This window comes from Papaver somniferum, chromosome 6 (genome assembly GCF_003573695.1).
Source record: "Papaver somniferum cultivar HN1 chromosome 6, ASM357369v1, whole genome shotgun sequence".
In the NCBI taxonomy this organism is placed as follows: domain Eukaryota; kingdom Viridiplantae; phylum Streptophyta; class Magnoliopsida; order Ranunculales; family Papaveraceae; genus Papaver; species Papaver somniferum.
In genome coordinates this window covers 52,973,922-52,998,443 of record NC_039363.1, presented here as the reverse complement: position 1 = coordinate 52,998,443, position 24,522 = coordinate 52,973,922, and the positions used below count along the sequence as shown (strand labels likewise).

The 24,522-nt window shown below is 37.3% G+C and overlaps 3 protein-coding genes across 4 annotated transcripts; 2 read left to right on the top strand and 1 right to left on the bottom strand.

Annotated features, from left to right (window-relative positions):
* The first annotated feature begins 3,203 nt into the window (after nucleotides 1–3,203).
* Nucleotides 3,204–6,578, top strand: LOC113287570 (ribosomal protein L11 methyltransferase-like). Of its 2 annotated transcripts, none has more exons than XM_026536359.1 (7): nucleotides 3,204–4,465; nucleotides 4,559–4,642; nucleotides 4,744–4,887; nucleotides 4,976–5,041; nucleotides 5,235–5,402; nucleotides 5,495–5,812; nucleotides 5,965–6,578. In XM_026536359.1, exons 1-7 carry the CDS (start codon nucleotides 4,184–4,186, stop codon nucleotides 6,076–6,078), a joined length of 1,176 nt encoding a protein of 391 aa, XP_026392144.1. In that variant the 5' UTR covers nucleotides 3,204–4,183; the 3' UTR covers nucleotides 6,079–6,578. The 2 variants fall into 2 exon arrangements, with proteins under 2 accessions (XP_026392144.1, XP_026392145.1); XM_026536360.1 differs by having other exon boundaries at nucleotides 5,900–6,578.
* A 2,388-nt stretch (nucleotides 6,579–8,966) lies between these two features.
* On the top strand, nucleotides 8,967–9,722 carry LOC113290804. Its single transcript, XM_026540394.1, has one exon. The coding sequence runs from the start codon at nucleotides 8,967–8,969 to the stop codon at nucleotides 9,720–9,722; it is 756 nt and encodes a 251-aa protein (XP_026396179.1).
* A 10,910-nt stretch (nucleotides 9,723–20,632) lies between these two features.
* LOC113287569 (transcriptional regulator ATRX homolog) lies at nucleotides 20,633–23,846 on the bottom strand. The gene is made up of 3 exons (XM_026536358.1): nucleotides 23,569–23,846; nucleotides 21,327–23,363; nucleotides 20,633–21,220 (listed from the first exon to the last, which is right to left on the bottom strand). The coding sequence occupies exons 1-3, from the start codon at nucleotides 23,644–23,646 to the stop codon at nucleotides 21,155–21,157; spliced, it is 2,181 nt and encodes a 726-aa protein (XP_026392143.1). The 5' UTR covers nucleotides 23,647–23,846; the 3' UTR covers nucleotides 20,633–21,154.
* Between the last annotated feature and the right edge of the window lie 676 nt (nucleotides 23,847–24,522).

Sequence of the window (24,522 nt, the reverse complement as noted above, 5' to 3'; positions counted from 1 at the left end):
GATTTAGGTTTCTTTAATTTGAATTCCCTTCTGGATCATTTGAGTATAATTGAAGTCGATCGGTCTTTCCCTCTTCCGTCCAACTCCCACTTTGATTTGTCAAATGGAAGTAAATCTCGCTCACATTTGATTCTCATCGATATGTACAAATCTAATGGTGTAATTCCTATAAACAACATATTCACAATTAAATTTGTGTATGTCAATAATTTTACATACAGTAAAACCTCCACATATTGATTGTCCATAAATTAATAACCTTTATATATATTAATAAAAAAATCATGATCCCAACTTGGGCCAGTTATGAACAATGATAACCTCCACATTTTAATATTACTGTTTTTTTCAGTCCCGCCTTAATAAATTTACCTCCATATATTAATAATTGACACCATATTAGAGAAATATAGATCTTGTTACGTCGAGATTTATGATGAAATAAAATACTTATATAAAGTATAGTTTTTAGAGATGAATAAATAATTTTTTGGGTTGTCATCGAATTTTTTGGGTTATTATAGATTGACGAATTATCTTATTTTTTTTATTTTTTTTGTGTGGATAATTAACATTATTATTTCATTCTATTAAAAAACGTTTACACGATGGTTTTCAAGAAAAATAAATACATCATAAACATGAAACGAATACAACTAAAGATGCAATACGTAAATAAATTGCGAAGAGAAATAGTGATCTACAATGATAATACCCAAATCTTGTATAGAGAGATTGGAGAAGGAATGATACTCGAAATCACAGTTCGGCCATTTTGATTGATTTTCTTGGAAAAAAGATACTCCCATTAGACATGAGTGATTTTCCCAAAAACACGTGTTCAGCAAGAAGCCCGAAGCCTGAAAACCATAAATCAATTATTCGGTTGAAGGATAACTTGATCTTGCCTCTGTCAAGTCGTTGATGTACTTGTATCCAAAAAACTGAATCAAGAACAATTCTATAGAAAGAAACGCTACAAAAATGCAGATAAGATCGCTCTACTAGCAAATAAAAAAATCGACCTGAATAGCGAAGAAAATTATTCAAAACGATGGAACAACTCATAGAAAATATCAACTCTATAAAATAAAACTAAAAACAAGTAATCTTCTGAATAAAGAATGAAGAAGATCATATGTTTTTTCCCTAGGTTTTTGAGAAGGGGGAGAGAAAAGAAAAAATCAATACGAACGAAAACATCAAATATAATTGTACTAGTACTATGAGAAAACATGAAAACATTCATAATAACATTACAAGCTCTTAGATACATGCATGCACATGTGTACTAGAACTATAAAGACGCATGTAAATTATCTAATATTATTTACATACATTGATCTAGAATTTTTTGCATTTCTTAGGTATACCTCCTTATATTAACAACTTCCATATATTAATAAATTTGTGAATCCCCAAGTGTATTACTAATATACAGAGGTTTTATTGTATACCTAAATTGAATGTAAATAAAACCAAAATTTACTCCTAAAAAGTTGAATTACATGAAGAAACAAACTTACCTCTTACGAACTTCCTGGAAAAGAACATATTTGTAGGTTTCCACCATAATTTTCATATAACTTGCACAATTTGAATCCTATGGTTTCTAGGTTTTATAAAATATAAACGCCGTCAAGGATACTTTCGGACTCTTTCTCTAATAAAAGGGGAAGGTACTCGAACACTATTTGGAACCCAGATCACGCATTTTTTAGGGCGATTGATTAACTCGCTCTGGATAGCTAGATATGCACAAAAAATACTCACTGCCTAGCTTGTTGTCTAACATTTTGAAATTCGTGTTTTTTGTTTTGTTCATAGTTTAATCACTCATTCATTGAGGTGTTGATTGATCCTTTGACTTTCATGTTTCATTTTCCCGTTTTGAAGAAAAATTTAGCACAACAAAAATTGGAGAGAAATAAGAATAAGGAATCAAAAAGATTTTTTAGTTTTCTAATAAAGGGGAGAAAGATCGAGAAGGTGTAAAAAACAATCAGAGGAAGTCTGTTTATTTATAGGCAGAAGAAAGTCGACTGTTGACGATATAAATTATAAAGAGCGACAACATTACAATGCCAACGATCAAGATTCTGCTTTTGGCGGTAGCTTTTGGATCGCTCGTTAGCATTTCTCTCGCCGAACACTTTTCTCATAGTGGCTTGTTATCAGGCGGTGCCAAATCAAAAAATTTGTTAATTCTCATGGAAACCGGCCTAATAATGGTTTATGTGAGAATTACTCTACCGGCGGTGCCCGAGTTGATGGCTGAAAGAGCAGACAAGTTTCAACCATCTTGGGATTTTGTGGTGCATGATAGTATGATTCAGCACGTTACATGCCTATAATTTCAAATATACCCGTTACATGCTCGAAGGAACATACAACAAGAATGATATACTTGGTGTATTTACGTCAGCTATTACGTCGAAACAATACTGAATAACTAAACCTTTTTAGTGAAACTAAATTCAAATGCATGAGTTGGTGATAAAAGTTGAATATTAATTCCAACAACAGATTGGGATGTTGAGTACCAGTGGTCAACTAATTAGCCAATTAGATTGAAAAAGTCTAACACTGTCAAGTTGTCAACCATTGTTTCTCTCGGAAATCAGAAGTACACATGTTGTTCGAGGCTTCACGCACAAGGTCAATACGTCGGAAGTCGCATGACTCGATAACTTTTACTGTTTGGCAGTTAAAATACACTGAAATTACCACAGACGTTAAAGCCGATCAAATTCCGGTAACTCAAATGCAGCGGTGAAAAATTACACCATTACGATGTGCAATCCACCTTTTAAACGTTTGGAAGGTAAATGTGAAAAAACTAGCAACATTTACCTACGTGCAGTGCACATGAACGTAACCCCCAACAATTTAATTTAGGATATTAGCATATTGCCGTCTGTGTCGACATTGACTTAGTGTCCAAAGGCCATATTTTTTTTTTATTTTTCTGATCGGTAAAGAATTGGTGTTGGCGAGTTTCGAACTCAGGTCACTGGTATCATCACCCAATAACTTTATCATTGTACTGCAACGACACCGACAAAAGGCCATATTCATTGTTCGAGAGCTTTAGTGATTCCTTGTTCATAGTCAACGGGTTGGCGTCTGCTTACCTGCATTACATAAATATATTTTTGTTGATAAATTCCATTTGACCAACAAATTTAGAATATGAAGTTTTGCTTGCTTCATTGTCTTATCTCGCTTGACACATTCATTCTTATAAAGCTGATTCCATCAATTCAGGTGTAGAGATCCTTAGATTCTATATGTTTCTGAATAAAGGAGCCAAAATTAGCATCGCATCTACTGCGGAAATTCAGTGATTTACGTTGAGGATGAATCCAAACGGAATGAAGGAAACAGTACGCATCAATGGATCAACAAAATCTACAGTAGATAAGAAGCGTCAGAGAGAAACTGCAACATCAAATCGGGAAGTTGCAAACCACCGAGAAAGATCAACTTCAAAGCCAACTATAATATATGTGGAAACACCAAGAGTAATCCATGCAGACCCGCAAAATTTCATGACTTTGGTTCAGAGTTTAACAGGAAAGGACTCGCCATCTTCATTGTCGTCGAACTCCACCACCAACCCTGATCTCATTTTAAGTCTTACCACTACCAACACAAATACGAGTACTACCCCCATCATCAACTTCGAGCACTCACAAACTGCACAACCATGATCAAGCAAGCAGATAAAAGGCAATTGTATACGCATCTATTATTTTCATTTTCCTTAAATTTTCAAATCGAAAATTTCATATTAAGAAAATGTATATAGATAATAATTGATTATAACTTTATGTTTCATTAATCCTAATTTCAGATTTAACCATGTTGTTTCCTTCTTGGGCACAATCATATATCACGGTTTTTTCACATCTTTCTCTGGCAGTGGTTAGAAAATGATTCGTGTAAAGTGCCCCCTAAGCAAGACTTAGTAATAACAAATTCACTACAATTTTTTGCATCAAAACATACATCGGCTTCAACCGTGGCAACGGCTACTAGTGTTTAGCTCACGCTTGAAACTTGTTGCCGTGGCTCCTTGGGACAATATTGTAAACTTAACTGGTCATTGAATCCCCCACAAAACCCCAAACCTGAAAGACATCAGGCCGAAGAAATTGCAAAACCAAGCTAGCGAGTGAGAATGTTGTCTTCTTCATTATCTTCACTCCGAAATCCTTACTTCAAACACCTTATATTCTCCTCTTATCTCCGCCCTCTAATTCTTCCATGTTTCTTTTCTCCACCTACCAAAATCAACAGAATCAGAGAGAATGGTATGATTTCATCTCAACTTCTCACGGAGAGATGGATTTCAACATCATCTTCAAATTTATCTTCTTCCTCTTTAGATAACTGGCCTCACAGTGATTTCTCATCCGCGTCTTACCTATCTGTCCGTCTCCGCTGCCCAAAAGAAATTGCTGTAAGCTTCTTGTTCTTTCGTTCACTCTCTTTAATCTTTTGTGCATTTTCATACATCTGATGGGTTTGTATTCGGTTCTTTGTTCTGTTTCAGGATACGCTTTCAGAAGCTCTTCTGTGCTTTGGAGCATGTTCAGCTAGCATGGATGAACCAGAGGATTCTGAGGTTACTAATGAGGTACATTTACACAGCCCATATGTGAAGCGATTTAGTATTTACTGGGTTAGAATTTATAATTTTTAGGATCAATTTGATTCACCACTGATGATTTCTTGCAGATTTTCATTAATTCTATATTTACAGAACCTCAAAATATTGATAGATGTATTTTACATGCTGCTGATTCCATTGGATTGAAAGAGATCCCATCTTATGAAGTTATAATGGATGATGAGCAGTCTGACTGGGTTAAGAAATCGCAGGTTATTAACTTGCCTCTCAATGTAAATCTGTTAAATATCTCAGTAGACATGAGATCCTGTAACTGATTTTATCTGTTACTTGTTTCAGGAATCATTTCAACCAGTGGAAGTTACTGAAGGTCTCTGGATTGTGCCTGAGTGGATAACGCCTCCGGTATGGCCAATCAAACCCGTCTCTACTGGATAATCTTATTAGGAAACGCTCGACGCTGTATTACATAATCTTGGGTTTTTCAACTTACACCTAGAATTTGGCTCATTTATTCCTGGATACATCCGATTCTTAATATTTTATGTTTAACTTAGTCGTAATTTGTAGGTAATGGGTTTCGTTTACTCTTTTACAGGATTCACAAGCAATAAATATAATTCTGAATCCTGGACTGGCATTTGGAACTGGGGATCATCCTACAACTAACTTGTGCTTATTGTTGCTGCACGGCTTGATAAAAGGAGGAGAGTCTTTCTTTGATTATGGTACTGGTTCTGGAATTCTTGCTATTGCAGCGGTGAAGGTGTGTTAATGCTGAATGTGTTATCAATCTTTATGTTCCTATTTTAAATTGAAAATGAGAGGCCTTGCCATAATAGTTTGTGTTTCATGCAGCTAGGTGCTGCTTTAGCTGTAGGAATTGATATTGATCCTGAAGCAATTACAAGTGCAACCCAAAATGCTGTGCTAAACCACATTGAACCTGAAAAGCTGAAATTTTCTTTGGTTCCTAGTAGAAACACAACGAATACTCTCACAGCTGGGACAACATGTGGGGATGCAGAACATAAGAATGCTGTTGCCGAAACAGAAAAGTATGACATTGTCATTGCAAACATACTTTTAAATCCTCTCTTAGAGTTGGCAGACAATATTGTTTCCTATGCTAAGCCGGGTGGTGTTATTGTTGTCACGGGTATCATTCTTGAGCAGGTTTGTGTTTCCTGCAATTATCAATTAGTTACTGACTAAATGTACTTGAAACATGTTTGGAATTTTACTTAAAGAAACTATATTCAGGTAAAATTGCATTTGATTAAGTATTGCGGGGGGGGTAAGTTCTTTTCCCTACTTTGTCGATGCAGCTCCCACAAATTGAAGTTTGTTATTCTCAGTACTTGAGAGATATATCAGTATCAAATATGGATGGTTGGGCATGTGTTAGTGGCAGAAAGAGAACGAATCCTATATCCAACTGAAAAGTGCGAAAACAAATTTATTTGATGGAACATGAAGCACGAGTAATTGTTTTATGACAGCAGCCAAGAACCACTACTACTATGCCAATGACAAAGAACTGATGAGGGAACATCTCATCTACAAAACATTGGTACCTTTGTTTTACAATTGTGAATTGTCCTACAGCTCTACTTAGTTGCTAAAGAATTGTGTATGTTTCTGAGATGGAGATTCCTGCTCAAGTGATCGTTAAGACTGAATGTGGCATTCCAAGTGTTCAAGGGTACATTTTTGGCCCGTGTATTTCAATTTTCACATTTTCGCCAAGTTTCCTTGCTCCTTCGGTCAATCAGAGCAGATCAGACTACATGTCTGTCAATTTATATCTATTGGTATTTTGTGGTATGTTCATCATCAATCATTTTGCTAGTATATACTATATAGCATGTACTTTGTTCTCACTCAAGAGACTTAAAATGGAAAACAATAAACATGGAAAACAATAAACATGAACTGTCGAGATAATAGTTTGAACAAAAAGAAATTCCGTCAAACCAAAGTCCAATTTTTTTTTTTATTTGCTTATCTATCACCCATATTGTGGAATTTGTCTTGGTTCTAGCTTGGATGACAGGTTCTACTCCAACAGATTGCTAGTAGTCAAGGTCATCAACAATCTCAGCTTTGATAAGGAACCCCCTAGCTGGAGTCCATGGTCTTGCGCATGGCCCCTGACTTACAGCTCAGCTATCTCTTGGTGCCATCCACTGCAAACTGCCCAACTGCAACAAAACAACAATATGTACTATCTGAACCTCTCTGATCAACAATTCAAAATTCAAATTAAAGTGCACCACAACAATACAACCTCTCCCTCCAATCTAAAACCCCTCTTTCATTCTTATTACTTGAACAAACACCTCAACATAAACTTCAATATACACTCTTTCATGGCCTCATCTCCAGGAACTAAAAACTCTGGTGAAACAAATGAATTCTTCCCTAAATATCCCAGAGGATTTGTTCCCAAAAGTCTTTATAAATCAAGCCAATGTTTTACCAAAGAAAAAGGAAGACTGGAAATGGGTTTTCATTGGAAGGTATTGCAGCAAAATTTCTCATGAAACAAGAATTATATCCAGATTCATCAACAACAACTGGGAACTACGAAGAAACGCAGAAGTCTCACTTTGGAGGAAGAAAAGAAACTACTACCAAATCAGGATGACTAGTATTGAGGACTACAAAGTTTTTAGGAAAGGAGGAACAAGAGGTATCTTCGACAAGCTTATTGTTCTTACTGAAGTTCCATCCTCAGGACCGGATTACATTGATGAAGCAAACTTCTACAAAGTTTGGATCTGGACGCTGGTGAAAAGAATACCAACTCACATCATACCTGACATACGGAATCTAATTGGACCAGCTGGAATTTATCAAGGATCCAAGAAAACCTATGGAAGAGACGATGATGAGAAGAATCTGGAAGTCCTGCTCACCATAGACGTAACTAAAGCTCTAAAATATGGTATCGATGCTTATGAGGATGCTAATACCTCTTACTGGTTAATGGAATAGCTTTCTGTAAAATTTGTAGAATTCTCGATCATCCTGGTCCTCTTTGCTTAGAAGAGCAAGAAGATTCCCAGAAAACTCCCAATAACCAATACACATCCACCTCCAAAAGTAAATATCCATCAACACCTACTACCCCTTATTCTTCTAATACCAGTAACACTCCAGACAGCATCCCGAAAAAACCACCTTTTATCCGCCATTATACTGATAAAGCTGTTGCAGAAGAGTTTGCAACCAAAATGAGAATTGCTCAACAGAAGATTCTCCTTCAAAACTCTTCTGAGGAATTGGATGGTTCTCCACAATATCTAATCTTCCAAGCTGGTCTAGATCAACCTATCACTGGTGACATTCCCACTACCAACCCTGAGGCTGTCGCCTTCCAGAAGAAACACAAGAAGCTAGTGGAAAGCAGCAGAAGCAAAGAGTCTCCGATGAAGAAGAAAAGTAACATCAAGGCTGCAGCAAGAAGGAAATTCACTACCATTTCCACTTCCACTGAACTAGGGGAAATAATTGACCCTGCAACCATCTTCCCAAAAACCAATAACACCAATCATCACATTGATACTGACATTACTTCAAACAATGCTCTCATGAATCTTCCCACCTTAGCTGATGTTCAACAACAGATGATGGAGGAGTTTGACAATCAGAAAAAGCTCTTATGGGAGAAAAGAAAAACTGAGTTTAAGCTCAAAGCTGTTGATTCTGAACAACATCCTCAGCTGGTTGATACCAAGAGAAAACTGTACAACCTGCCCACCTACCCTGATCACCAATCTTTGCAGTGGAATCGACATCAATCATCCAAAAGGAGTAACATGCAGAATACCCAAATGGAAGAGGACCATATGACAAAAGAAACTACTAGCAATCTGGAAGGAGTCAATCCATTTAACACACCCCAGGTAAAATCCATACAACACCGCAATCTACATTCTCACAATGACATATTTGCCTTTTTCAAAATGAACTTGTGTCTTTGGATTATTCTAGTCATAAATGCTAGGAATTTCTGCATAACATTACTAGGCTACATAATTACTATCTTTAATTATCCTATCATATCTTACTTTTGGCAATTTTACTCCATCATAACTTGGAACTGCCAAGGCATAGGACAAGCAAACACTATTAGATACCTAAATAACATGCTGAATAAACATAACCCTGGCATATTTTTCCTATCTTAAACCAAACAGTAAATCTTAAGAAAATCCTAGGTAACATAGGTGTCACTAATTTCTGGTTTGTAGAACCTAAGGGCCAATCCAAAACTGCTGGAGGTCTAGTTTTTTCTTGGAAAACCAATCTAGATGTCATTATTATGGATTTTTCTGACCATCATATTAGTGCCACCATCCACCCTTTGCATGGAGAGCCTTGGTTATTTACTGGATACTATGGTAGCCCTTATACTACTTGTGAAAATCTTAATTCCTGGAAGATGATTGAAAATACTTATGCTGCTAACTCTTTGCCTTGGTTAATAATGGGATACTGCAACTTTGTCCTTCATGAACCTGAAAAATTTAGTCAACATCCCATTGATCAAGTTGAAGCTGATATATTCTTAAACAAGATTGAAGAAGCAAATCTCACTGACTTGGGTTACACTGAATGTCCCTTCATCTGGACCAAGAAAAGAACTGGTCCCCAACTCACTGAGCAGAGATTAGACAGAGGACTAGCTAATGAATCTTGGCTAGAAAATCAACCCAACACTACCATCTCCAACCTCACTGTCGTTGGTTCTGATCATAACCCTATCATTCTCAACCCATTCAAATTCTTTGGCCCTTGGCTCAACCATGAAGACTGCAAAAGCATTATAGCTGAATACTGGAAGGCTAACAATAAGGGCTCTCTAGCCATAAAAATATCCAGGAAACTCAGGGATATAAAAGTTAGACTAAAGAAATGGAATAAAGAAGTGTATGGAAACATCAAGACAAATTTAGAAGAAAGCATACAACACCTGGACTGGATAACCAAACATCAATTCAACTCCAATAGAGGAAAAGATCCTAGAGAAGCAAGACTTCAAGTGGAACATTGGCAACAAGTGCAAGAGTCATTCTAGAAGATTAAGAGAAGAGATCAACACATCAAACTTGGAGACAAAAATACTTGATATTTTCACCTAGCAGCCAAAGAAAGATATAGAAGGAATAAATTTGATTCTATACAAAAAGAAGATGGTACTTGGATACAAGACAATTCTGAGATCACTAAGACTTTCACAACCCACTTTTACAACATGGCAACTGCTGAAACCATAAATATCAACCCCTTCATTCTAAACCTCATTCCCACCACCATTACTTATCAAGAGAACCAGAACCTTACTAGATACCCTGAGGCTCTGGAAATTAAAAATATTCTCTTTAGCATGGCTGGAGACAAAGCTCCAGGACCTAATGGCTTCCCTCCTAACTTCTTTCAAGATAACTGGGACATTGTTGGAGAAGACATCATACACATGGTTCAACATTTCTTCACTTCTGGGCACATCCTAAAAGAAATGAACTCTACCTTCATATCCCTCATTCCCAAAATTGATAACCCTACCACACCAGCTCACTTCAGACCTATCTCCCTGTGTAATACCACCTACAAAATCATATCTAAACTTCTTTCCCAACGACTCAAACCCCTTCTACCCAAAATTATATCTCCATTCCAATCTGCCTTTATTCATGGAAGACAAATCTCTGACAACATTGCCATAGCTCATGAAATAATCCACCACACGAATACCAGAAGAGGGAAAAAAGGGAGCAATGGAACAATGGGCATAAAAATAGATATGGCCAAAACCTTTGACAGAGTCAACTGGAACTTCCTTCTTCAAGTTCTATCTCAAATGGGATTCAGTCCTCAGTGGTGCAATCTAATCCACCAATACATATCAACTACCAGCATGGCTGTCCTAGTTAATGAATCTTTAGGAAATTTTTTCAAACCCTCCAGGGGATTAAGACAAGGGGATCCCCTATCCCCTTACCTTTTCCTATTCTGTATGGAATCTCTATCCAGATATGTGACTCATGTTGAAACTCAACACCAAATTCAAGGAATCAAGATTTGCAGGGATGCCCCAACCATCAACCACCTTCTGTTTGCTGATGACTGCATGATATTCTGCAAAGCCAATATGCAAGAATGCAATAACCTTATCCAGATATTTCAAGAATTTGGGAAATCTTCAGGTCAGCTAATAAACTTCTCAAAATCTGGCATCTTCTTCAGCAAGAACACTGCTCCTGAAATAGCTGACAACATCATTAATACTATGAAAGTTCAAATGATCAATACATCTGAAAAATATCTGGGATCTCCACTGTTCACAACTAAAAGTAAGATACAAGCCTTCAAAACTTGTATTGACAAGCTAAAGTTCAGATTTGCTGGATGGAAGACAAACCTCTCAACTGCTGGGAAAATGACAATGATCCAATCAGTTACTTCCACCTCTAGCATCTACCAAATGAATTGCTTCAAAATTCCAAAAACCACTTGCAATGAGATCAATGCCACTCAAACAGATTTCTTCTGGAACAAATAACAAGACAAATCCAAAGGTCTCTACTATTTTGCTTGGGATGTTGTCAACAAACCTAAAGAGCTTGGGGGTCTGGGATTCAAAAACATGGAACTCTTCAACTTGTCCAAGATCGCCTGGAGACTAATTATAGAACCAGACTCACTATGGAGAAGCACCACGAAGGCATCTCACTACCCCAATACTGAATTTATAAGAATGGATACAAAGCCTAAGACTACTGACTCTTGGATCTGGAAAGGAATTCTGGAAGGCATAACCTTAATTCAGCAGAACTACATTTGGAAGATTGGTAATGGAACGCAAATTCATATCTGGGAAGACAGATGGATCACCAACAACTCTGATAGAATAACCAAACCTACCCTATGCCCAGAAAACCTCACAACAGTCAACTAACTTTTCAACACCTATGGAGAATGGGATATTCATATCTTAAACCAATGGTTCACACCTGACATTCAACACCTCATTCTTCAAACCCCTCACTTCCCAAATGACCAAGATGAAATCCAGTGGGCTCTCACCACCAACAACAAGTTTTCTGTGAAATCCCTATATGACAAACAGATTCAAGACAAGTATGCTAATGGCAATCAGATAGCTCCTTGGAACCAAATTTGGCGCCTAGATACTAACCCAACCATCCATTTATTCATCTGGAAATGTGCTCATGGTATTCTCCCAACAAATTCTAAAACAACTAGCATCTTGAGCTACATAGATCCCATATGCTCTTACTGCAACAATGGAGCTGAAGACATAACACATGTCCTCTTAATCTGCCCAGCCGCTTCTGAAGTATGGAAGAAGCTTTTTGGAGAACATCATAATCTATTCTCCTCTTTCAACTCGTTTCATGATTGGTTTAACAACTGGTTCCAAGTAAACAACCTCAATGCAAGCTGGAATGAAACTTATGCCACTATCTGCTGGTTTATCTGGAAAGCCAGATACGACTGGGTCTTTCGAAATATTTCTCCAGCTGCTATAACTACTGCAAGAGACATAACTCAGCATTTCTGCAATCACTTAAGAGTGCACCATAAACCAGGGCACATCATTAATAACCTCTACTACCATTCTAATAGTACTAATTCTCCACCTAAGAATTACAGTCAACACAGGCACACCACTGAAAATTTTGGAGTCACTATTAGCATGCATATCGATCCAGCTGACTTATGTCATGTTACTAGTGATAATCAATCCTATACTAATTATTCCTTTGTTGCTCTTTCTCTAACAGGTCAATACATGGGAACAAGAAACTTCAAGGACTATACCCCTGGAATCGGAAGAACAGAAAGATCAAGCAGGGGAGCTCAACTTGCTCTGACATGGGGGAAGACTATGCGGAAAACAAACATCAACTTTGCTGCTGAAACTGAAGAAATTCTACAAGCTATCAAAATAGGTTACCAACTGAAGGTTCAACATCGGTTCAAAGGAAGAAGAAATCAAAACCAGGATAACAACAACAATGCACCAATTTATTTCGTCTTAGGGAAGCTCACAAAAATTACTGCCCAACAAAACTATGCATCTATCAATCTAGCCAGTCTAGCTAGGCAATCTAACCTATTCTCTGACTCTAGCTGGAGAGGAAATAATCTACAAACCATTATGCTTGTTTTACAGAATTCCACAAACACCTTTCAACTGGATTACTGTAATAATGATAACTATATTTTGAGGGATATATCTGATGCTCGAGAAGGCTTAGGTAGTATCCAAGCTGTAACCATGAGTGGGTTGCCTATCTAGGCACCTAAACTCTTTTCTTAAAAAAAAAAGAGACTTAAAATGGAAGAAAATATATAAAGTGGACCATTGACTTGTCATATGTTAAACAAGCTTATTATAGGGGCGGCATTCTAATAGGACAAAAAGGATCATTACATGATCATTCAAGGTGTCCCATATCAAAAAAATATTGGAAATGACAAATTAACCCTCATTATTGATAACCTAGTTTAATGATGATAATCAAGTTTAGTGTTAATGATTAATTTTACTTATATTAACTCAAAATCAAAACCAAAATCAACTATTTAGAGTTAAAAGAAAAATTAGAGGAGAAGGAAAAGAAAAACTTTTGTGATATTTGTGAAACCTTAGATTTTGACTCACTCAACCAAAATGAGTGATTCCAGTGACCAGGTATACTTCTAAATTAGTCCCCATTAGCTTTTTCTCGCTCAAAATTATCTAAAATATGTAACAAAATCAAAACTTTTAAATTTTCAGAAGAACTTACAGTTGCAATTTTGCTCGTTACCAACCGTAACTCTTAGTTACGGTTCATAAGTTATCGAATACCAACAGTAACTGGTTAAATTTGGGGAAGATCCAATATAAAACCAGTTACGGTTGGTAATGAAATCCTTGACAATAACCGTAACTAAATTACGGTTGGTAACTAATGAATCGAGACCAACCGTAACTACCCTTCGGTTGGTGCGTCAACTTAACTTTTGAACCGTAAATCATTATTTGATAAATTCTTAAGACAGGATTATTTACGGTTGGTATGGTTGTTTGAGTTACAAACCGTAACTCAATTACGGTTGATAAATATGATGCAAATACAAACCGTAACTGAACATATTTCTCAAAACTAAGAACTTACAGTTCGTATTTGAGTTAAAACCAACCGTAACATCAACCCGATCTACAGTTACGGTTCGTATTTGAGTTATTACCAACAGTAACTCACATGCAACCAGAAATTTCAATTTCAATTTTCATACAAAACCCTAATTTTTGATACAAAACTAATTTAAATCCAACACAATGAACTATACCCTAACTTGGTTTTTCCAAACATTTTTCAAATCGCCGATTAATCGAAGACGATGAAATTTTCAGTTTTAATGGAGGTTACGCTTGATGGAGGAGAAGATAAGATGAAGAAGAAGATGAAGAAGAAAACTAATTTGATTTTTCTAATTCATTAGATTTAAAAAAAATTGATTTGATTTTGGTCGATTTAAAATGAAAAGGGTAATCTAGTCAATTTACATCCCCTTTAAGACATCCCCTAACCAACTAAAGAGACATTACTATCACAATACCGCCCCTCTAATAAACCATGTCGCCTCTATAATAAGCTTAATGTTAAAACTATACCGGTACGGGAAAAAGGTTTCCATATTTTGCTACTTGAACGAAATATTATCGTACGACATCATTGTCTGACGGTGATGGGGATGGTCCAGGGTGGGGTATGGGCGTTTGGTGGTAGTTGGGGCGGTGATGGATAAGGGAGAACATAGCAAACAATGGAAAAATTTCTATAAAAATTCTTTATCAGTATGTTTATATTAGAACGAACCTCACGGAAAAACAATGGAAGAATTTCCATAAAAAAAATTTATTAGTATGTTTATCTTAGAGCGAACCTTACTGAAATTTGATATTCTGGGAAAAGGTACAACAACAGTCGAACTCTGCAACAAGGTAACAACCATGTGCGAGTCTGACTCAGTGTGACCCGGTGAGTGACCAGATCCAATTCATACCAAACCTGCCGTCCCTGGTCGAGTTAATATTCTGGTTAGGTTAGAATCAAATATATCATTCTTCTCTTATTCTCTGGTGAGTTAAATTCTGGTTACATTCATTATTCTCTTATTCTTTACGAGAAAAGTCAGTTGATCCATACTTTTGAGGAGATTATGGTGAAGATACATTTTCTTGATGCTGATGCTATCAATATCAAGGTATGGTGAAGATGCATTCTTGGCCGACTGTTGAGCTAATTTGAAGAACCTCAAATAGCTGGGAATGAAGTGATGCTTCGATTCATGACTATTACTACCAAACAACTTTGGGTATTCATTTTAATATTCAAAATTGTTACTTTGTCCTGGAACGAAGTTGATTTCCATTGATCCTGTAAAAAAAAAGGTATTCCTCTAAGCCATTTGATAAAATGCCTCAATAAATATGCGACTTAAATTTGATTTCGTTTTGTTTTGGGGGGTTTTAAAGAGGGTGTGTTCAGTGTTTTTTTTTTTTTTGTTTATTTAAGATTGTTGAGTGTTTGGGTACCGACCCTAACTCGTCATAAGCCCATGGGTAGAACTCAACTGGAAAACCGGTTGACTAGATGAGGGAACCCATTGACTTATAAACTACCAATTAAGCCCCATCTAACCAATGTGGTACTAGGATCCCAACATCCCACCACGCTTCCAGACCCAACGTACTCGTTGGCCCACTCTATCGACACTGACCCGAAGGTAGCCCTTTCTCTTATGGCGGCTTCATTCCCCTATCAGTATTCAATGCGGGTGACAAATACACCCATACATAGGTTCCCCAACACATTAATCTAGCTTATAGGTCACCCCTTCCGTGGAGCGGGCATGGGTCGTGGTGGTTGGCTCTGATACCAATTGTTAGGGTACCGACCCTAAACTCGTCATAAGCCCATGGGTAGAACTCAACTCGAAAACCGGTTGACTATATGAGGGAATCCATTGATGTAATTTATAGATAGTGGTAAAAAGAGATTCGATTCTCAGACTTGCGAAGGATGATATTTATACTTAAATTCTAAAACTAAAATAGAAAACACACTAAAAGTTGTAGCAAACTCAATCAAAGATGATATCAATATTAAAAGAACACTGAGGCTAGGATTCCACTATTTTCCAAGTTCGAAGTGATTTAATCCAATATTTATATTCATGCAGTTTGATTCTAAACTATTGAAACAGGTAGATTCTCAAAATAACAAGTGTAAATCCGAAGCATAGAACATCAAAAACTTAGGTCCAAGTATGCTCTATCAAAAAAATAACAATTGCTTAGCAAAAATCATTCAAACAATTTTCGATCAAGGCAAATAATCATATAATAAATGCAAATAAAAAGATAAAATAGAATATACCACTTTTTGTTGGAAAAATAACTTCCTCTATCGCCTCAGCAATTGGGTTTAGCTAAATTATTTGTTTATGGTTCAAAAGTTGATTAAAAGGAAGGAAGACAATAAAACAGACAGTTTGCAACGCTGTATTGGCGCTACAAAGAAGTTGTTACAAAGGATGAACTGATACAGAGAACTGTTGGTTACTGTAGCTGTGTTTCAAATTGAGACGCCTAAGTGTTGAGATATAAGACTGAAAGAACGACTATTTTGAATGGTGTTTTGTTCTTCAGATTCTTCTTCTTTTTCTGCTGGTGTAACTCGCTCTGCAACTCGAATGATTCTTCTCTGTTGGGTTATAAACTTCTCCTAGGGTTGCGTAACGTCTCTCTGACTTGCAACCAACATATATATAGCCAACAACTCGATTAAACCTCAAGAAATCTTCGGTTATTCTTATTTTTCCTCCACCTCAACTCTCGGGATTTCTTTCCCTGCCAAATCTTCTTTACGCGTTCAAATGAGATGTCTACACTCCAACTAGGCTAGAGCAATATCCTATCTCGAATTAAACCCAACAGAATCACGTATCTGCCATATATAAACTCACTAGAACCCGTAATATCTCCTCCTCCCCTGTTTTGATTGATTCGAAGATTTGTTGCTATTTTTTCGAATCTGTGACACATACCAATCCTGTTTTGACAAATCAAGTGAATCCAAACCCATCTGCACGTCAACCTACGACACAATCTCCACCGAAATCTGTTAACAGACCCGATAAACTTCACCTCCTCTATTTGCTTCTCTCGGCTTATCTAGCCCAATTGGTTGGGTCCAAACACACACATCAATCCTGTTAGCTCCAGGAAGTCCAGCCCAACCGATATATGCAATTGAATCTCAACAGAAATCACTCAAACTTCAACCCTAAATCTGTATCGCTGCTGCTACTATTTCCCGCCAAATTCTGAATTTCAAACAAAGAAGATGGTCGGCCCCTATCCAGAGTAGGGGTGCAGATAACAGATCTCTTGGGGGGTGCCCTGGGGGTGCCCCTTATCCAAACAGTGGGTGCCAAAATCAATTCCTCCGGGTGCATTAGACAACTTTTCGAGCCGATTTTTTCAAAAATGTTTATTGACCAAAAATACGTACAAACACATAAAACACCAAAATTAGTACAAAAATAAGCACTATCAATATATAAAATCGAGACACGTATCTGCCATATATAAATTCACTAGAACCTGTAATATCTTCTCCTCCTTTATTTTAACTGATTCGAAGATTTGTTGCTATTTTTTCGAATCTGTGACACATACCAATCCTGTTTTGACAAATCAAGTGAATCCAAACCCATCTGCACGTCAACCTCCGACACAATCTCCACCGAAATCTGTTAACATACCCGATAAACTTCACCTCCTCAGTTTGCTTCTCCCGACTTATCTAACCCAATTGGTTGGGTCCAAACACACACATCAATCCTGTTAAGCTCCAGGAAGTCCAGCCCAACTGATATATGCAATTGAATCTCAACAGAAATCGCTCAAACTTCAACCCTAAATCTGCATCGCTGCTGCTACTATTTCCCGCCAAATCCTGAATTTCAAACAAAGAAGATGGCCGCCCCCTATCCAGAGTAGGGGTGCAGATAGCAGATCTCTTGGGGGTGCCCTGGGGGTGCCCCTTATCCAAACAATGGGTGCCAAAATCAATTCCTCCGGCATTCGACAACTTTTCGAGCAGATTTTTCCAAAAATGTTTATTGACCAAAAATACTTACAAACACATAAAACACCAAAATTAGTACAAAAATGAGCACTATCAAGATATAGAATCGAAACAAATCGGACATAAAATGGTGTCCATCACCCATTGACTTATAAACTACCAATTAAGCCCCATCTAACTAATGTGGGACTAGGATCCCAACATTGAGTAATCGGTCTTCATAATGATTGTTCAATTCTGCCAATTTTAGTGCATTTTGTTTTGTCAATGCATAGCTCAATGGTGTTATTCCTCAACTTGCTGTTGTGATTCCTTGTGCCTGGGACCTGTATTCAAATGATACGAGGAGAATGATCATCCTAGTGTTACAAGGGTTTTCGGCGTTGTGTTATTGCTTTTGGAAGGAAAGGAACCAAAAAAGAAGGTCTTTCGGACGGAAAGGACAACACCATCTCATGGTGTTTACCAGGTAGGTTTCTTTATTTATAAGATCTTTGTAGGGTTATCCATGTGCTTGAGCATTACCTTTGTTACGCTGTTCAATAGTTAGTTTTAGTAAATGAAAATATGAGGATTCTAATTTGGCTAGAAAAGGTATGCAGTGGGTACGTTCGTTGATTGAATGATTTTTTATTTTTTTTGTTACGGGTTCGTCTTTGTATGCTGCGAATTGATTTTTAGCTTCATAGGTCCATACACCGTTATGGATACAAAAAAGATTTTATGTTCTACTACTCTGATGTGTTTTGAAATTCAGCTACCAAGCTATGAATACCTTGGTATAATAAATATGCGAGAACTTTATAGGTGACTAGAGTTCCGCACATTTTTGTAAGCAGTATCAAGCAGAAAATGGAGTGTGTATCATGTAAGAGTTATTGGAATTATGTATCATTTGTTTCTTCATCGGCCTCCTACTGCTATAGCAGTCATCTAGTTCTTTACAAGCAAAGTCGGTTGATTCATACAAGGTAAATTTCTTACCAATTTATCCAACAAATGAATGAATTAATACTATTAGAAAATTGATCATGGTAATTAGGATTTCACAATTATAATTTCGTATTGATAGGGTTGTATTAGCTGACCCATTGGTTTCGCAAAGATTCAGTCTTTTTTATAATTTGTAATGTTTTCACATATCATCATGGGGGCGTTTTACCCCAATCCAGGAAACATATCCGAATGGGGCAGTTTCCCATTCAAGGAAAATGTAAGACTAGTGTCCGATGGATGTAGGAAACATTTGGAAAAATATTGTCTTGCTCGCCTGGGGAAGTTTCCCTCACAGCCATATGAAGCATGTATTATGTCTAGAGTAGTATTAATAGTTACTTATTCATGGATGCGAATCAGCGACAAGTACAAAAATCTTTTCACAAGGAAAACAAAGGAATTGTATATACCATGTCTTCTGTCGTGAACTTCAGTTTCGATTCACAGCGTGTACAGGATATAATTTCACAATGTGTACTCAATGCACATGCTTCATGTGTATTTTCAGTAGAGCTCTTTAGCACAACGTAAACATCTTTTACTTTTGATTTTTTTTTTCATTGCAACTTCAGAAATTAAGACCCTTATATATATAAAAACTATTGATTGCGGCACGCATACTGCAAACACAATTCCACCACCTCTTAAATCTATCAACAATCTTAAACATGGTATTGAAAATCGTATGATTCGCAATTCGAATCGTAGTCTTGAATCGTTTCTTCCAAGAATCGTACTTTGACCAACGATTCTTGACTAAGTCAACTGAATCATCTGCTGAAACTAAGTAGAAAAAATGAGAATCATCTGCTGAAACTAAGTAGAAAAAATGATAACGTTGTAGAGGATTGACCTTCAGTGCTCACACTCATAAAGATGGATCCTTTACCACTACACCAACTAGGTCTTTTTTGTTATTGTTCAACGTAATTTAAATATATATGGTTTATAAATCCAAAGATCAAATGCTTTATTTAGTTCAGTCAAGTCTACGGGTATAAATGTGGAGATTCAACGATCGACCATGAATCACGATTTAACATTTTCAATTTTCAAAATTGAAAAACGATTCGCTCTGCGATTCACGATTTCACAACCTTGATATTAAATAAACAAAAAAACAAAAAACACCGAACAAACCCTATTTAAAACCCCAAAAAAAAAACGAAATCAAATTTAAGTCGCATATTTATTGAGGCATTTTATCAAATGGCTTAGAGAAATACCTTTTTTTTTTATTATTATACAGAAACAATGGAAATCAACTTCGTTCCGGGCCGAAGTATAACAATTTTGAAATGAATACCCAAAGTTGTTTGGCAGTAATAGTCATGAATCGAAACATCATTTCATTCCCAGCCATTTGAGGTTCTTCAAATTAGCTTAACAGTCGGCCAAGAATGCATCTTCACCATACCTTGATATTGATAGCATCAGTATCAGGGAAATGTATCTTCACCATAATCTCCTCGAAAGTATGGATCAGCCGACTTTGCTCGTAAAGAATAAGAGAATAATGAATGTAACCAGAATTTAACTCACCAGAGTATAAGAGAAGAATGATACATTTGATCCTAACCTAACCAGAATATTAACTCGACCAGGGAGGGCAGGTTTGGTATGATTGGATCTGGTCACTCACCGGGTCACACTAAGTCAGACTCGCACATGGTTGTTACCTCGTTGCAGAGTTGGACTGTTGTCGTACCTTTTCCCATAATATCAAATTTCAGTGAGGTTCGCTCTTTATCTTAACTCAAGAACTATGCCCATGCAACGTTATCAGAAAAGATGAGTACCTTTTTACATCTTAGAATTGGGAGAATGACAGGAAATACTATTAAAAGATGGATAATGTGATCAACAAGCTACAGCCTACACAGGACAAACGGAGCCCCTTGGCTCAATGGCAACTTGAATTAAAAGATTACTTTACAGTTTCCTTGCCTAGAAATTGCACAAAACTACAAAAAAGTGAAGGGAAGAAAATCATTCAGAATGATCATAGCAAGTTTCTTGAATGAAAGCTCTCGTCAACTTGAATTAGTCCCCACCTGTAAAGAAGAAAAAAGAAAGGAACCACGCAAAGTGAAAGTGCTATACGATCAAAAAGTTAATACTCATGGTTGTAGGAACTTGGTAGAAAGGTCTTCCAGATTTGAGAATCCTAAAGCTGTATAGAAGACCTATTATACGTTTTATGCATTTAAGTGGCACTGGCCTGTTTATTTTGTGTATTTTATGGATTTCAACATGAGTGTAGGATTGCTTTCTGATTTGAGAGATTTGAGCAACTTGCGAGAATGCCTACTTCTTACTAGAACAAAAGAAGGCGTTTTCACCGATGAAGTTTCCTCCTTGCCAAAGCCGGGGGTTTATTGGGTATGTAAACCTTGTAACTCACCTGCACATTCATCAAAATCAAGTTAGGCAATAAACCTTTAACTTACTCTAATGCCTCAAAGAAAATTGTTGAAAGTTATCAAAACGACACCAATAATACAACTTACCTGTACCAATTCACCCCCATGCATCACAGACATTGTCTTTTGTTCAAACTGTGAACTCCCCTTAGTTACATCCCCTGATTCTTTTGACTCCTGTTTCTCACTCATGGGAGTAATGCAAGAAGAAGCTTTATGAGGACTAGATTCACAGTTTTCACTGTGTTCTGCCATATAAGCACTTGAAACTACATCTGCAGCTCTGGGTATCGGTATCTCGTCAACTTTTTTAATCTCAATATGTTCTGGCTGAACCACTTTCATGGCAGGGGAGTTTTGTGCGATGGGTTTTTGGTTATCAATCGAGTGATCAGAAGGAGAGACTATCCTAGTTCTAGAAGTATTTAGCTTGGTCTTGTTAATAGTAAGTTCAATACTTGCATTGTTATTTTGGGTGGCTATACCAGCAACCATTTGGCTCAAAGAAGAATTTGCAGCACCAGGTACTACATACGAAGTACTTGTCTGATCCCTAGACTCAGGCTTGATATAATTTTTATCAGGAATTTGACTATCACCTTTAGAAGTAGCATACTTACTCTCCATTGAAGTTTTTGCAACCCGCGATACTGTTTCTTTTGGTCCAGCAACTTTACCAGCTTCCTTGTGCAAATAAGTTCTGGTGACAGCATCAACTTTCTCAGTAGATGGACGATTGGCAACGCTGTCACTCTTGTCTGCCTGATCACCTACACTTTCTGCAGAGTAGGAAACAGACTTATTTTCCGCTGAAGGCTTAGTAGCACTTTTTGTAACCTCCAATGCTGTTTCTTTGGATTCAGTAACTTTAACAGCTTCCATGTGTAAATTAGTTGAAAAGGTATCTTCGTTAGATAGATAATTAGCAACATTCTCACTCTCGTCTATCTTCTGGTCACCAACTGTTTTCTTGTCTGCCTGAAGCCCCCCTCGAAACTTCTTAAGATTTTCTAAAGCTTTTTGCCTTAGAATTGCCTCCAAATCATCGGCTTCCAGACTTTTCCTTACGGCGGAAGCCTCAAACTTTTCCAAGGCCTTTTTTCTTAAAACTGACTCCAAATCATTTCCCTCTGGTATATGAATTCCAGTGGAAGCCTCAAACTTTTCAATGGCTTTTTGTCTTACGATAGTCTTTGACTCATTACCCTCTGAATTATCAACTGCTACGGCCGTCTCAAACATTTTAGGATCTTCTTTGCTTCTCTTTCTGAAGTCAACATATGCATGTTCTGAGGGATTCTTCTTTCTATCCCCATCCAAACTGTCATTGCTTCGAGAAGAAGGGCAATCATCATAGGCCTGGATAATATCAGCCTTGTTCTCTTCCTTAAGATAATCTCCTCCATCAACTTCATTTGTTTCGCTTGCAATGGCAACTGATCTAATACGTCCACGGTAATTATCATTTGAATATATGTCCTCACCACGATATCTATTTTCTTGGCTGTGTCCACTGAATGAAGAACAACTCCTAGACCTGGACCTGGATCTGGACCTGAAATCTTCCCTCCCGTGACTCATCTTACCCGAATTTCTCTTACTCTTTGTCTCCTTAACTTCAGATCTCCCTCTTGAATTCACGAATTCTCTCTCCCCACCGCTGCTACTCCCACCTCGAGGACTTGACAAACTTCTCGAATTACTGCGCATGGAATCCACACTCTTTCCTCTCCGTGACAGGCCACTAGCATGCTTCTTATGGCTGGATTTCTTCCTCTCTCCGGATCTATCCTTTTTCGAACTCTTATAACTACTACTATTCCTCCTTCGGGAAGAACTTTTCCTATCTTCGCTTCTTTTGGACCTCTGTTTCTTCTTTGGGGATTCGGATTCCCTGCTATCTTCATTGCTCAGTGAATCTCTTCGAACCCTCTTTCTGTTGCTCCCCTTTTCTTCCTTCCGAGTACGAGACCTAGACCTTTTGTATTCCACTTCTGAATCGGAAGATGAAACTGACACAGAATCCTTAGACCTCAAACTATCATCAGAATAGGTAAGAGAAGCATCGCGATGATGGAGCTTCTTCGATTTACTTCTTTTGTGACTCCTACTCCTTTTCTTGACCTGAACAACCCAATACAATTGCATAATGTTAGATACAAACACAAACAGATGAACGATGACGAATATGCAAGTAGAAAAACCTAAAAAAAAACTAAATTTCATGGTCTAATAACCTGAAAGTTACTGTTTTCGACACAAAATATTCGAATTGATAATCGTTTGCAAAGAAAAAGCCTAAAGATAAAAATTGTGATGTAATCCATACCTCAGATGAACTCTTCCTGGATTTCTTCTTATGAGAAGAAGACGATTTTCTTTTGGATGATGAATTACCAGTAGCCATTGTTACCTGCAAACAAAGAAAAACAAATGCTAAAACCAAAGACAAATTAGAAAAGGATGTGATTCTGAGTGTACGATAAAATTTCCAAATCAATTCTTATTTCAGTTGCAGAGATCGTCTCCGATGAAAGAGAATTTACTTTCCTCTAACTATACCCTAACACAATCTTCTTGTGTCTGTATTCGGGATGGGAAGGGTAAGGAAAGATAAACTATAAACTAGAATAGAACAGAAAAAGACGTGTTATATGTAGGTGAACTAAAGTTAAAAAGGAGCAATGCTGTCCGTACCATTTTGTGGGTAGCTATCCCGCTCAAACGGCTTCTTTACTGTTAGATCACGCTAAAACCCAGATCTAACAGCCTTGAACTTTTTAGGAAAAATGGTGGGTCCTTTCCTGAAAGTGGTGGGTCCTTTCCTGAATGTGAATCTAACCGTTGATTTGATCATCTAACGGTAAAGAAGCTCGCTTGAGCGGAATAGCTTCCCGCAAAACGGTGCGGGATAGCATTTGTCAAAGCTGAATCGTTTCTCGGTGCTTCTCGCCCTACGCGAGGGAATCTCGACCAATAAGAGCGTCTTGTTTGCTGCATTTTGTTTTGACCACCCACGGTTAGATGGGTGAGAAGTACCTTCAATTTCATCAAAACCCTGTTATTGCTACGGTTGCCTATTCCAATGGGTTGTCTATTCCCATGGGTATAGCAAAGTATGAGATTTGCCACTTTTGCACCCATTATGAATATGGCATTGTGACAAGCGTATATGCCAAAGTATCAAATATACCGCTTAGGTATACGCGATAGAATGTCTAGCGAGCGATAGAAAGTCCATTGCTCGATGATCATAACAGCGCTCACAGGTCATTACAGCGCT